Source organism: Manis javanica, chromosome 11, assembly GCF_040802235.1.
Source record: "Manis javanica isolate MJ-LG chromosome 11, MJ_LKY, whole genome shotgun sequence".
Taxonomy (NCBI): Eukaryota; Metazoa; Chordata; class Mammalia; order Pholidota; family Manidae; genus Manis; species Manis javanica.
The window spans coordinates 102,117,780-102,133,225 of record NC_133166.1 but is presented as its reverse complement, the minus strand read 5'-3'; the positions used below and the strand labels follow the sequence as shown (position 1 = coordinate 102,133,225).

Here is a 15,446-nt window from a genome sequence, read left to right as displayed (position 1 = left end):
TACAAATACGCCATGTAGATTATACTGACATTATATAAGCAATTCAATTTAAAATTTCCAAAATTAAATAGAAACATCACTCCTTCCTTTGAAACACTAAATATTTTAACTTTCAATTATGTGAAAATGGCCAAAATTGGCAGAATTCTTATAGATGTAATTTATCACAAAAACTATAAAACCTGTATAAAGCAAAACATGAATATAGAAGCCACCTTGTCTTAAGGGTAGTCAGAAAAATGCATCCATCTATAAATGGGAAAAGAAAAAATTTAAATGAAAGACTGTGATAAAGGTCATTCACAATAACTCAGTACAATGATTTATAATACTACTTTGGTTCATTTCTTGCCTTCTAAAGATGTTTATTCAAAGCAACTATTTCCACTACTTGAAGATTTACCTTATTTAGGGTTGAAATACATTTTCAATGAACTTATACCTATATAAACTGAAACTTGAATAGATATATTGAAATAGAAGCACAACCATTAAGAGTAAATTTAAGTCTAAGGGCATTGGAAGTTCTACTTCTAGCTGAAAACTAAGAAATATTCTTACTTCCTCAAAATACCATTACTTCAGTGCCAAAGCTAAACCAGTGTAAAATGAGCATCAACAACTAGAACTGGGAAGACAACACAAAATCTCAAAATAGCAGAGGTTAAAAACACAGATTTTTAAATTGGGTTTAAATCCTGGCTCTGCCACTTAACTAGTTTTATGACCTTGAGCAAGTTCCCTCTCCTCACTGAACCTGTAAAATAGGAATAACAATACCTATCTCTCAAGACTGTTTTGAGTACCAAGTACACAACTATCCAATAAATAGCAGCTACTCTGACTTGTAAGCACTAACTCGTTGCTCCCAGAATACCACTGCACTCTTGAACGTACATGAGTTAACATTCTTAATTATTTGAACATGATTAAGTCACTGTTTCAAAATATGTCTCACAGTATTGGTTCCAGTACCATTTAGAAAGATTGTCTTATAAGGTTTGTTCTTCATTTCACTAAAATGCAAGACCAATTTTTATAATGATTCCAACTTTGTGATATAGTTTTCAGGTTACCATTCAGACCAGAGTAAAGCAGCAGTAGCAGCTATTTTAAAGCCACCACACAAGTTAGAGCAATTTCTATAACTCAAATCAACTGGAGTTAAATCTGAAGAAGTCTGAGAGTTCTAGAAATCTTAACTAGAAAAAGAACTCTAACCCAGCAAGGAAAACAAATGTTTAGTCACACACACCAAAAAAAGAACATAAAAACTTAAATTATGTGTCTGCTCTTTAAAGGCTGATATAACCTCTGCATTTAGATACTGAAGGCATCTTGGTCACAATGAACCAGTTCCAGGATGATCAGCAGAGAAGTCCCCACTTTGTATTGGTTTGAAGTGCAAAAATGACAGGTAAAGCGGGAAGCTAGATAAAGAACACTCAGATCTGTTTTGGGCACCAAACATGTATAAAATTCAGGCAATAAAAGCAACAGGACTTTTTCCTTCCACTATCTTAATCATCAACTTCTTTCTACTAAAAATGCTATTAAGTTTACCCCTCAAATGCTTGCTTGCTTATAGCAGCAACAACCTAAGACTAGAAAAATTATATTCCCGAAATGTGAGGTATGTAAAGCCAACATTCTCAAGACTCAAGGATCACAGTATTTGAGATAGAAATTATTACACCTTTGAGCCTCTCTCACCCAGCCCTCTTAACTTTACAGGTAAGAAAACAACCGAAACTACATAATCCAGCTCTATTTTTTAACAAGTCTGCACACCAAAACATGGAGAAAGATACAAGCTCCAGGCAAGAAAGAACTTTCAAATATAAAACCACATTTAATTATTGACACTGTAGGCTTTACACACTTTAATAAAGCACATAACCATGTTCTCAAGGCAAATGGGAGAGATTGACAGTTTACTGCATTATTTAGCTCACTCATGCTAGTACTTCCATTTTTTCCCCTAAGTTACATTGTTCTGCTTAATGCAGGAGGAAGAAAAAACATGTACCTAACTTTCTAGAATTTAACAGGTTCCTCATTAGACAATTAAAGCACATTTGAAATTCAAGTTTTGAAAAACCCCAAATAACCAACACAACTCTTCACTCATCACCCAGGCGGTAAAGATCTCATTTCATCAGATAAATGAGATCCTATAGAACATGTTTTTCAATCTAAACAAAAACAGTGTTTTTCACCACTATACTACTAGGTCCTGAAATGAATTTATTTGGTGTATATCGAGCATTCTAAAAAAAAAAAGAGCAAACAGAAAATACCCAAGAAAACTACTGAAATAAGGATAAGTTCCTGAAACTTTTTTCAGATGTTTGTGTTCTGGTGTGTAGCAAACTGCAGCATGCCATGTATTTCTTACTGGAACCTCATCAGAAAAGTTTGAGCCACTGCTTTGGGATAAAAAGTAGACTGCAAAAAGAAATTTCCCAAGTAGCTTCTGGTTCTACCTTTACAAGAAAACCCTTTGTTATTGACCCCCACAAAAGAGCAACATCTCTTCCTTTTTTCATTTCATCTTTTGTTTTTTTTTTAAATCACCATTTCAAGCTTACCGTGCTCATACAACCTTTCAAAGTGTGATCAGTGGGAAAGTGGGGCGGGTGACATTATGATGACAGTACATGTTATATACTAGGAGCCATTAGACTTAGACAATCTATTCCAAACTTATCCACAACTTGTTATCCTATCAACAAATGTCCCTAAAAGGGAATGACTGAGAACTGCTCACCATCTCACAAGGCAGCCTATTCTAAGAAAACTCAATGAAGCAGTTCTTCTCAATGAGGTGAAGTCTGCCTCTAAAGTCTACTCACTTAATTCTATCTTGTCTACCTCCTGGATTACCATGGTCTAAAGTGAACCCCTCCTCCACAGAGTAGCCCTTAAAATTTATGACAGTCTATACTTTTCTCTTCAAGGCTAAATGCTAGGGTCCCTTTAACCCTTACGGAAGGCTCATTTCAAGCATCCCTACAGCCTAAGATGCTTTCCTCTACATCATCTCTGATTCAGTAAAGTCTGTAAGGCAAGTGCCCTGATCTAAACATAACAATACGGTTTAGAAAAGGTATGTACAAAAGTAGGAGGGAACAGATCAGTAACATGAGCTTTCTTTTCTCCTTTGTACTTATACTAATGCAGTGCAAGATCCCAAAGTTGCCTTTGGGGCTGTCAAATCACACAACGGACTGGATATTACAATTCCAGTGACCAAAACCTCCTTTTTCCAAAATCTAACTTCATCAGCATGGGTCAAGAACAAAATCCTTTAAAATATCAGTGGAAATATTCTTCCAGGCTGACATCAACCTATTAACCTCTCACCATGCCCTCTGTTTAAAACAGGACATTCATCTCTCCGTTCTTTGGTAGATTTGGGTGTGGGTACTGAGGCACAAGTTCACACAGAACTGTCATTCTGCCTACATTTCTTCATTTTCCCCACAAGGACCTCACCCGAAGCTCTGTCAAAATCCTTGTTGAAAGAGAAACCCAGTATTTTAAATCTTTTACTCTAATAATTGTTTTAAGTGAATGAATTCATTTAAGCCAATGATAGTTAAGGCTTTTGAGGAATAAACCTTTTTGGTTCAAACAAAATTTCCAGGAAACAAAATAAAGCACAGCTAATTAAGAGAAGCATTTTCAAAGCACAGTTTTGTCTTATAATTTCAAATTTAAAAGATCTTCTCATTACAGATTTTCTAATTTGTTTTGTCAGGAGAGGTTTCCTAAAGATTTCATAGTCAGATCAGTCTGGATATTATCACCTCCTTAAATACGTTAAAGCTTTGCAAATCCTGCATTAGAGCAATCTGCTCAACTTTGATCTCTAAAATTACCTGTATTTATTTTAAAAATGAAATTTGAATCAAGTGCTTGAGATAACTCATCTATGGAGATTACTGACCTATGATCCTAGTTTTTCTGTGAATCCATGCTGAATTTTACCAATAATTACAACAGTAGTTACTATTGCACCAGATACCTCACTTGATTTCTCATTTATTACAATAATCTCACAAGAGGAGCTAATCAACAGTAATTCAATTGTATCTGAAGAATACATGGCTCAGAAAGGTTGAGTAACTGCAAGCATCAAGTGACAGGCAATTTTCCAGCTCAAGCCCACCCAACCCTGTACCCCACAGGGCAGTTGATGCCTGTGGCCTCTCAAATCTTCCTTTCCTAGGCATCCACAAATCAACTCCCCTACAGAACTGACGCCATTAAAGTTTCTGCATATTAATTATTCCCCGCACCCCCTCTTTAAAACAGGACATTTACCTCTCCATTCTTCTATTTCCAAAGATTATTCACACGCCCACCTTTCTCAGGATATAAAAATGTTACTTCACAGAAGCCAGGATTAACTCAATTCAGAGCAATTTCTTACAACTGTCCCATTTATGTTTCAAGTTCCTTTTGATTAATATGCTGCTTTATTGTCCTTTATGTCATTCTGTTATTCACAAATATAAAATTCAAGGTCTCAAGATACAAGAAAACAAAACCAAAATAAAACATATAAGAGAGCTCTTGAAAGTTTTTCAAATGGACAGTTTCTAATTTCTGCAAAAAAGGGAGTGAAGGAGCTCTGAACAAGGCAAGCTCACGATTGCCTATTAAAATTCTTATTGACTTGTAATGTCTCAGTCCAGATGAATGTGGCACTTTTTCCCAATATATTCAGTTCCATCATATTCTCTCCATATAAGAAAGTATTTTAAGTCACACACACATACAAATTTCAATGAGCATTAAGTATTAAATAAAATGTGCTAGATTTTTCTCAGCTGTAGTGCAAAACCTATATAATTAGGGACAGAAAAACCTCAAGCAGGTGACACTGAAGTGGTCTCAGATTGTACACATTACCAAGCTAAGTCCTGTCTGCAGCACGGAGGTCTCAGAAACTTTGGTAGAATCTTCTAACCCAATCACCAGGGAGAAACCGGTAGCCTGATGGGTCTGTTGACTAATGACAATGACGGCCATGGCACATCAAAAGTGTGGAGCATCTTGCCAAAAAAGGAAAATTTAAAGGATTTGGGCAAGGGTAGAATTTAAGTTAAATTTAAATGCAGCAGTGTCTTGATAGGCTCAAGGCACAGTAGGACTGAGCATAAAGGCGTCACCTTTGGGTCTGGCCTGCAACATGGACCTTGGGTCCTAATTCTTGGCAAAGAAAGTAGATGCAGAATTTTGTGTCCAGCAACCTCTCACCTGAAGCTAACCTTGTAATTGAGGATAGTTATACTGTCAAAAGGATTTAACTTAGCTCTTGACACAAGTGTGATGTTTCATTCTTACTAATTTCAAACAACAAAGTTTCTGATAGTCTCTGCTTTCAGAGAATAATTTTCTCAGTAAGAAAGCAGTAGTCACAGGACTGTTATTCATCTTTACAGCTGCAGCCTATCTGTGGGAGACAGTTGTGTCTGGTGTCCCAGCTCAGTGAATAGCAGGGTGGATTTTGACTTTTAAGTCGAGCTAATTTTTTTTTATTGTTTAAAAATGTTTTATTACTGTGGTTACTGTAATAAATAAATTTGTAAAATAAATTCTAGAATTTATAATTGATGTTAGTTATTATAACGAAGGGGAATTTAAGTATTTATAGATTCAGGAGCAATCTTTCAAAGTCAGAACAACTAAATGAACATGTGAAACTGATAATTGTTAACACTATTATATGGAAACAAGTTAGAGTGAAAGAAACTTGTTATCTTCTCTCTTTGAGGCTAATGACATTTCTGCTTGAATTTTGGATAAAATCTTACAGCAAAGTATATATATTATACCATTATTATCTTTTGTTTCTATCAGGCATAAAATATTTAGGAAAATTAGCAGATTTTAAGAAGTGATATTTTTTAAAATGAAAACTGGTAAGGTGTTTTGAATTTTTATTAGGAAAAATCTTTTACAATTAGCAAATTAAAAATGTCTAAAATATATTTACTTCTTTGGTTTGAGATGCATTTTACTAAAACCGTATTTTAAAATCAGTGTTCTTTTGAAAGTGAATAGCAGAATGAAGTTCACATTATGTACTACTTTATTGGTAAAAATTGCAGCATATTTCTTTTTGGTAAAGCTTGCTTTTCTGTAATTTTACAAATTACCATCATCCCCCAAACATTAAATTCAGTGGATGCTTTTTTAAAAATTTCATTTCATTTTGTTGACTGATTCTTTCTCATCTTTTTTTTTTCTGGAGAGGGCACCTCTCATATTTATTGATCATGGCTGTTAACAATAAAATTCTGTATAGGGGACTCAATGCACAATCATTAATGAACCCCAAGCCTAATTCTCGATAGTCTCCAATCTTCTGAAGCATAATGAACAAGTTCTTACATGGTGAACAAGGTCTTACATAGTGAATAAGTTCTTACATGGTGAACAGTGCAAGGGCAGTCATCACAGAAACTTTCGGTTTTGATCACACATCATGAACTATAAACAGTCAGGTCAAATATGATTATTCGTTTGATTTTTATACTTGATTTATATGCGAATCCCACATTTCTCCCTTATTATTATTATTATTAATAAAATACTGAAGTGGTAGGTAGATGCAAGATAAAGGTAGAAAACATAGTTTAGTGCTGTAAGAGGGCAAATGTAGATGATCAGGTGTGTGCCTGTAGACTAAGTATTAATCCAAGCTAGACAAGGGCAACAAAACATCCACGGATGCAGAAGATTTCTATCAAAACAGGGGGGGTGGGGACATAAGCCTCATCTCTGCTGATCCCCAATTTCTCACCTGATGGCCCCCCTGTGACTGCGCCTGTCTTAGGTTGTTCCTCCCTTGAGGAATCTTACCCGTCTCTGGCTAACCAGTCATCTTCCGGGGCCATACAGGGAGATGTAAAGTTGGTAAATGAGAGAGAAGCAGTATTGTTTGAAAAGGTTAGCTTTTTACTTCTTTGCAGATTTATGCCCTGTGGCTTCTATGCCCAGCATTTGTCTTGAGGTATCTTTACCAATGGAAGAATTATGATACTTGGTAATTTCGATATGAAGCACGAATTCTACTTAAGGGTTGTAATTAGGAAGGAAGAAGAAAAGCCATAGAAGTAGCAGACGGAAGAAAACATGGGAAGATTGATTATTTCTGTGACATATCTTCTTGTAGTGTAACATAAGCATGTATAGGTTTTAAACTACTAATTACATTGCGTGCACACATTAACATAATAGGAATACAGCTACATAACCAAAGCAGACCTACAATTACCAGCCATATCCAGTGAAACCAAGAAAACCAGTTAGGCACCCTAGGCATTTGTGAAAACTTATCAATGATATGATGGATATTGTCTAATTGAATTTGAATAGTTTGAGAAAAATCAGACAAATTAAAACAACACATTCCTGGGAACTGTTCACATCCCATATGTTCTTTTAACAGTAGATAGTCTATAGTCACAAGATTTTGGAGCGCTGCAACTTGCACTTCTCCTAATTCTTGGTTGAGTTCCGACAGTAGAGATCCAGTCAAATTTGTTTTACTGTATGCACAGGCCAGCTTAGATATCTCCTAAGTCAAGCTAATTTTTAGTTTCTCAAGTAGTTCATCTTCTGGGTCACTGTATATTGACAAATGGAGTCTCCCTGGAAGATCAGCCGGTAACTGAACAGGTACATGATTCAAACAAGCTGACACACACTAAGCAGCCCCTGAAAGTACGCTATACACCCATTTCACTCAGGCAGCCTGTGGCCTCTTCACCTGAAGCATTTCTAAGACCTGCAATTACAGCCGTTCAGGTAGTTATAATATGACAATGCAACCCCCTGAATAAGTTCCATTGCCTAGAATCTACACAGTAACACATTTAAGACCAAAGGATGCCCCGGTTTGACCAAAGTGATCCTATGTTATACCAAATGTTTCCTATTCTGCCCAACATGGCAGTCTCCTAAATGCTCTCAAAAATCTAAGAAGCTACTTCTCCATAATCTAGAGTAATGAGGTCACATTTATTTCTATTCTAGCAGCTAAGAATTTTAAAATGCAAACAGCATTCTCAAGAACTTCATTAAATCCAAGTAACCAAAGTTTGCAAAGCAACCTACTTGGCTATGCCAAGTCCAAGCCGTGTTAATTCCAGAGAGGCTATACAGACTGCAATATGAATATAAAATGGACGGTGTGCTAGAATTACAGTGCAGTGACCTTGTTTTAAATTTCTAAGAAAAACAGGCCATATACACAAACAAGTAAATAAAACGAATCTCCCTTTATTCAGAATTACATTCTCCTTATTTTTGTTTTTAAAGTTGGAAGAAACTTGAGAAAAATTATAAAATGCTTTGTAAATGCAAGGCACTATGCACATTACCTCCCCCCAATAATTTTATTGCTAATGGATTTACATGAAAACTCAACCACTTACCTTGGTTTGTAACTTGTTGTTAAATCAACTCCAATTTTTAATTAATATCCTTCTAATTGTAATGTACCGACGAGTTTTATAACAGGTGTTGAATTTTTTCAAATAACATGGTTTTCTTTTAGGATGATGAAGCAGTGATATATTTTAAGTTTTGTTGCTGGGACAAATCCTATTTGATCACATCTATTTCTAAAATGCAGAGGCTTCAGTTACCTAATACACTGGCATTTTTGCTCTGCACGTATGTGTAAAATGAGCCCATGAGTCTTCTTGTAGTGTTCTTTAGGTGGCTTGGGGATCTCTATTCACTTGCTTTACTAAGGGGACATGCCGCTTCTCCACCATTCACATGTCTCACAAAAGCCTCACACTATTCCACGCTTCCCTCTACACTCAGGTGTTAGCTTCCTTCAAGTACTCCCCTAATTCCTTCCAAAAATATTGTCTTTTCATCCACCCCATCCTCAAGCTCTTACAAGTTGACCTCCACAAAGTCCTGTTCTGAACTGTACTCCCACCAAAAATGCCAAGCAAGGGCACTACCAGAAGCAGTCACCCCGTGTGGCGGCGGCTCCTGGCAAGGACCACACTTGCTTTGTCTAACTTAGGTGGCCTGGACCAATTTAATTTAGACAAGCCTCAGCTACCTCACATATGACATGAGGGTAATATACACCTTTCTGGAAGAGTTGTGTCAAAATTGTGGTATTACATGTAAAGTGCCTGGCAGAGTATTTGGCAGAAAGAGTTGCTTGGTGATAGCTCCACTGAATTCGGGTGTCATTTTTTCCTAAGGTTGAGTGAGAAAGGGACTTCTGTTGTTAAAAGTCCACAATCTCTAATCCACAATTAGGGAATTTAAGAAGTTATGAAATCCAAGTTTTTTCATAATTTGTATGATGTGAACCTGACTTGACCTAAATAATGAGTGACTTTTTTTTTTAAATGTTGAAAATTCATTAAGTTTTGCCACAGGGTATTTATCATGTTTGATTGTAAGAGCGATACCCCAGGCTCATGGTGACAGGGCACACCCACTAATACACAGTAGGTGCCCTGTCACCTTTTTAAATCTGAAAATATTTGCACTTCTAAACACACATGGCCCCAAGAGTTTCACATTAGAGACTGTGACCTGTAATACATTATATGAGGAATCAAAGTAAATGAAAATCTAGTAGAAAGGAGACTAGATAAAATTCATGTCATCTAAATAGATTTGCTGTTATTTCTACACTTCAATTCCTTTGAATTCAAAGCTATCACTGGTAAATTGAAGGAACTAGACCAAATCTCTGAAGTTTTAGTTTTCTTAACAGAAAAACAAAAAAAAGGTAACTTTTAGTTAAAAAAGTATCTCTGAACATTATTTTGAGTTGAACTGCTCCTATTTAAAACCAAACACCTGGGCCATATTTTCACTAAAATATTTCCTATACAGAGTTATGTACACAGAATATACTCACCACAGAAGAGATTACTAAGTAAAAAACATTTGACTGTCTTTAGGCCAAATACTAGAGCAGTACCATGGAAAAAGATGCCAGCTTTGTATTCAGAAAATCTGGGTTCAAATCTTGGCTGTTTTAATAGTTATTTGAACTTAAGTAACATACTCTTTAAGCTTATTCTGTCAATTGTTACATAGGTTAAAAAAAATCCTACCTTACAGAGTTGTCATAATAAAACAAGATAAAGTGAAAGCCTTTAGCAGAGTGCCAGACTGCTTATTTTTCAGTAAACATTTGTTCAGTAAATTACTCTAAAAATCACATTTTAAACATTGTATTATAATTTTCATCTTAATACCTGTATATTGGGGAAATGTTGAGTATTTCAAGTGTTGCTATAACCCCCCCCATTCAGCCTTTCCAATTATGTGATTATCTTTGAAGATAGTCTATACAAGTTTATGACAAGTAACAAAATGTACAGATCCACATGTACAGAGAAGCGTTAATAAAAGCACACTTCTCTCTCACACACAAATGTGAGAATGGACACCACTCACCCACAACCACATGTTGCAGGGTGCTAAACTAATCAGTGTCTTCCAGTGTATAACTTGGTATCATACATTCCATCCTATCTCAACTTTTCAGGTTTCCAAGTTTGCTCTTTAAGTGAGGACCATTTAAAATTAATTTTTTGGTAAGTGAGAATATTGATTTTTAGAATCCAGACACATCAGAAACAAAATTCTCTTTGAAAAGAAAGCAATCTGACATCTAGGGAAAGCTGTTAATTCTCAACATAATTATAAATATGACAAAACATAATTTTGTATCAATCTGCATGAGCCTATGCTTTTCACATTTCAACTTTCTTCAGTGATACAGGTTCCTTACAATCTTACGCACTAAACAAAAGAAGACAAGGTACATGTTACAAAAAAAAAATCACAGATTGCTGATCTGAGTGACTTGGATCATTTTTAACAGGAGCATCTCTGGATAATATACCACACCAAATTTTAAGAAACCTGTTTTCTAATTCTGGGCAAGTCAGTAAATCTCTCTGAACTTTCTTTCTCAACCTTTTTGAGGGAATAGCATTTTTCCTTCTTTTTCCACAAGGATAAGAATCATAAAAGCACTTTGTAAAGTTAAAAGTGCCATACACTACAGTAACATCAATACTTATCAGGCATAAGGCAAGGCAACTATTATGCAGAAAGGGAAGTTGAGAATGAGCAGGACTGGGAATTAAGAAATCTAGGTTCTGGGACCTATCTTGGCATCTAGTAGTGTTTGATCAAAGGCATTTCACTTGTCCAGATCCCCATTAAGTCATTTGTAAAACACATTTGCCTAAATTTTTCTTTAGCTCCAAGACTGCCACTTTATGCTATAAATTTGGATCCGAGGCCTAAAATATTCAAGCTCTCATTCATATACAATGAATCAGATACTGTAAAAGGTAGAGAGCAATAGTGTACAAACAAAACTACTTTAGGTGTTGCACAAACGTCTACGGAAAACTCTGTTGTAGCTGAAGTTCTGCCTTCCCTTCATTTTGGAAATTAGTGCCAGGCAGCCATGTGTAAATTTCTAAATCTTTTTTAAATGTTTAGGTTAATATAAAAACGAAAACGAGAAATATTTACGAACATGAAAACCAGAAAAACCTCAAAATTATATGTAGGCCTAAAAGCAGAAACATACCCCAAAAGAGGATGTGCTGACACTTGTTATTTCTCAACACGTGTTTTTTTGGGGGGGACTGATTAAAAGGCTGATCATTCTGATATTGGGCCCATGTCTTATCATTTTTAACTTTTTGTTAAATGGCCTCAGGCATATAACTTCTCCAATTATATCTTGAAACAAATGCATTTCCCTAGATGGCTTTTTTTATTGCAAAATTTAACAAACCACCAAACTCAAGTTTAATTATTTCTGCTTTATTATTGGTCATGAATATATTAAAAAGTTAAAAGAGATAGTTACAAAGTTATATTATCACTAAAATATATAATCAGAAACCAACTTGCTTTGAAATTAATATAAAAGTGACCAAAAAAAGCCCGTAACATTAACTTCATTCTCCAATTCGGGGCAAATAAACAGTTAAAATTATTTTTTAACAACATATTGAGCAAGAAAAAAAGTTATCCAGAAACCCGTATGCCTCAAAAAAAAAAAAAAAAAAAAAAAAAAGAATGTGCTTAATATACTTAACCCCATGAATGATAGTTAAAGTCAAGGTTTTCAAGTTAAAAAAATAGCTCTGTTCTTGTTCCATTACGCAGATCTGGGAACACAAATTCAGGCAGATGAGTATATGAAAGTCACAACAAAATAAAAAAATCAAAACCCAGTGAACTTAAATTAAAAGGTAGAGAAAAATAATAGTCCAATTTCACCACACAGTGATTTTCTTCCGGGGACAGATGATCCAATCCAGAAGAAGCAAATCTTTATTATGATATTGTATGTCCTGATCCTAAAGAAAATAGCCTACATAAAATAACGGGATACACCGGTCAATTTCTATGCCAAGAAAAGTATGCATACTATATCCCGAAACACGTATTCAGACTCCTTGCCAAAAGTCGGCAAACTCTTCCCGGTGGGTTATCAGAGATGCGTGTTGAAATTAGAAGGCAGGAAAGCAGTCAGGTAGTTAGCACTCTCATCATGCCCACCCCCAGCGAAGAAGTATGCAGTCCCATACACACCACCAGTTGGAGACGGATGATCTAGTCAAGAGACGCAATGGTGTGTAACAAAACCCTTTCCGGGCTTTCAAACCTCTTTTAGAATTCTAAGTCAAAATACTTCCGTTTCTCACAAATCTTGGAATGAAGAGGAAGCACAACTGTTAAAAGCATTTTAAAGCCAAACCCCTATTTATCCAGAAAAAACTATCAAAGTAGACAATTCCTTAGAGCGAAAAGCGAAATGGACATTGGAAGTAGTAGTATTTGCAAAAGTTCCCCTTCCTAAGGCCTCGACCTATTGGATCAAGCCACACCCCTCCATAAATGGCACATTCCATACAATAGCCAGGAGGACGGCAAAGGGCGATTCCACCGTCCGCTGGGGAACAGCAAACTTGTTGAAATTCTGAGAATAACGTCTATTGGTTAACTAAATCTAGCCCCTTTATTGTTAAAGTTATTTGGGGGAAAGAAGGGTTACAAAAACATCGGGGACTTGTACGCCGGGTGACAGCAGCGAGAGGTAGCGGGAGCGAGAACCACACGGGATTTGGGTCGTGCTGTTAACCCGCGCCTCCCTGAGTAGGGGCATTTCCCCGAGAAAGGGCATCTCGCGTCGAAGGAAAACAGCGAACTCGGGGGACTAACCGCCCGGAGCTCCGACTTTGGGCAGAGGGAGCAGGCACTCCTTCCCTGGGCCGCGAACCGAACTCTCACTATTGCCCGAGGGGAATAGAACGGGTCCCGCCCACGCCTGTCCGACGGGGGAGGCGGGGCTCTGCGGCGACCCCGGTGGACGGAGGCGGGGCCGTGGCAGTACTGCCCCACCCCCTTTGCGTAGAGCACCCCCGTCCGCTGGAGAAAGAGGGTTGAGTCCCCCACGCAAGCCAATGGGGAAGGGGCTGTACGGGCGTCTCCTCCGCTCCAAACTTAAGGTGGGGAGGCGAGCTCGACTCGGACTGCGCCGGTCTCCCCTGCGGGCTCCGAGAGGTTGACCCCCGAGAAGGTGGAGCCTGGGTGGGGGCCCTGACTTCAAGCCCTCCCCCTCCGGCCGCGGGCGGTTCAGGGAACACCCCGCCCGCCCCAGTGCGGCGGGTGGGGGAGGCCGCAGAACAACCCGGAGCCCTGCAGCGGCGCGGGGCGGGGAAGAGCGCGCGCATGGGCGCGCGGCCGCCACCCCCGCGCAGCCCCGTGCGCCAGCAAGCACCCTCCCCCCCCGCCTCCGACTCCCATGGGCGCGCGCGGATCTCGACAGGGAGGAGGCCGCGCGTGGCACAGAAGAGGGCCGACTCTAGGCTTCAATCCCCCCACCTTCACTACCCACCCCCAACCGCCACCAACCCGCTCCAGGCCTCGGACTCCGCACTGACCTGACAGGCCGAGACATGTTCGCTGTCGAAACAGGACCGAGTCGAGAAGCCAAAGACCTGGACCCCCCCCACCCCGCGCGCTGGGCGCCCCACCCCCCCCAACTTCGGCCGATGGGGCCGCTGCCACCGAACCCTGAGCTGCTGGCTTCTGAAACTCCGCCGCTCCTTGGTTCAGGGCCCCTTAATCAGACGAGCCCCCCGCTCCCCCGTCTCTTCAAAATGGATGAATCAAACCAGCCGAAAATGCGCCAAAGCCGCGGTGCAACCAAACCCACTGGGGACCGTGGGCTCCGCCCCAGCGCGTCTGGTCATTGGCGGCTTCTGCCAGATGCGCGGAGCTCATTAGTCTGTTTGAATCATCACGTCCCTCAGGCCCCGCCTCTCTCGCTGATAGGCCCACCTCCTCGGTTCGGTCCTGTTAGTCAAGATACTCTGAGAATGCACAGCCGCAAAACAAAAATGGTCGCTACTCGGCCCGCTCCCCCCGGTTTCTACTCCGGAGTCGCATATTCGTCTTGGGTCGCATCTTGGAACGACTAGAAAAAAAGAATAAAATAGGGTTCAGTGTCATTTAGTATTAGTTTAATAATATTTTATTTCTCCTGCCTTGATTATCTAGAAACTCCACTAACAGCGAATCGTGTGAGATAGGCAGCTGATTCGTCACTAAGGGGCTGCTTCAGAATTGGAGGGAAACTTCATAGGTTCAAATATGTTGACCCTAAACCCATAAGCCCCTTCCCCGGGCTTCAGCATTAGCGCTCACTTGGCCAACCGCTGTTGGCTCAGCGAGGCAAGATCATAATCAAGGATAACTTCCCCAGTTTCCATTCTCCATTCCGAACCTTGTGATCCACTTCAGGGTCAGCGAAGTCCCAGCATGGCACACTACTGGGGGAGCTTAACGATTACGATCATGAGCCCCGGGGCCATAAGGTGTTTCAGTTTGAGCCACTTAATATTGAGTTGTATAACTTTATCTCTCCATGCCTCAGTTTTCTCGTGTGTAAAATGGGGAATGATAGTACTTCAAGGGTTGTTAGAATTAAATTAGTCGATATGTGAAAAGCTTTTTAGGACAGCCTCTGGCATACAGTAAGCACTATGTAATTGTCAAATTCAATTTTTAAAAAGATGACATTCCTGGGAATGGGTGGGTGGGGCTGGCTCACAAGACACAAGTCAGATAACTTAGAGTAACTCGGATCCTTCCGTTAGATCCTTGAACATTTGTTGGATACCTGAAACTCAGAGGCAGAGCTCAAGATCTCTGGGAACCGCTAAGGGTTACCCTGCCGTTGTAAAATAGACTTCAATCCCTGCCACAGGCAGTCTGTTAATAATCAACTGAAGATACACTGCATAAATAAACAAACAAAACCATCACCATCTTTCTCTTGGAAGTCTCCCCTGGTAAAATCTGGCTTCTCAAAGGGAAGAGAATAAATAGCACAGTCCACT

The 15,446-nt window shown here is 39.0% G+C and overlaps 1 protein-coding gene across 2 annotated transcripts in view; it reads right to left on the bottom strand.

The window, feature by feature from the left end:
• The window catches only part of NUCKS1 (nuclear casein kinase and cyclin dependent kinase substrate 1), a 30,519-nt gene extending 16,379 nt beyond the window's left edge, over positions 1-14,140 (bottom strand). Inside the window, exon 1 of one of the 2 annotated variants that reach the window (XM_037015199.2) lies at positions 13,986-14,140. In XM_037015199.2, the coding sequence (XP_036871094.1) occupies positions 13,986-14,002 (17 nt within the window). In that variant the 5' untranslated portion in view covers positions 14,003-14,140. The remainder of the gene's footprint in view (positions 1-13,985) is intronic. The other variant, XM_037015198.2, reaches the window with a different exon arrangement.
• Between the last annotated feature and the right edge of the window lie 1,306 nt (positions 14,141-15,446).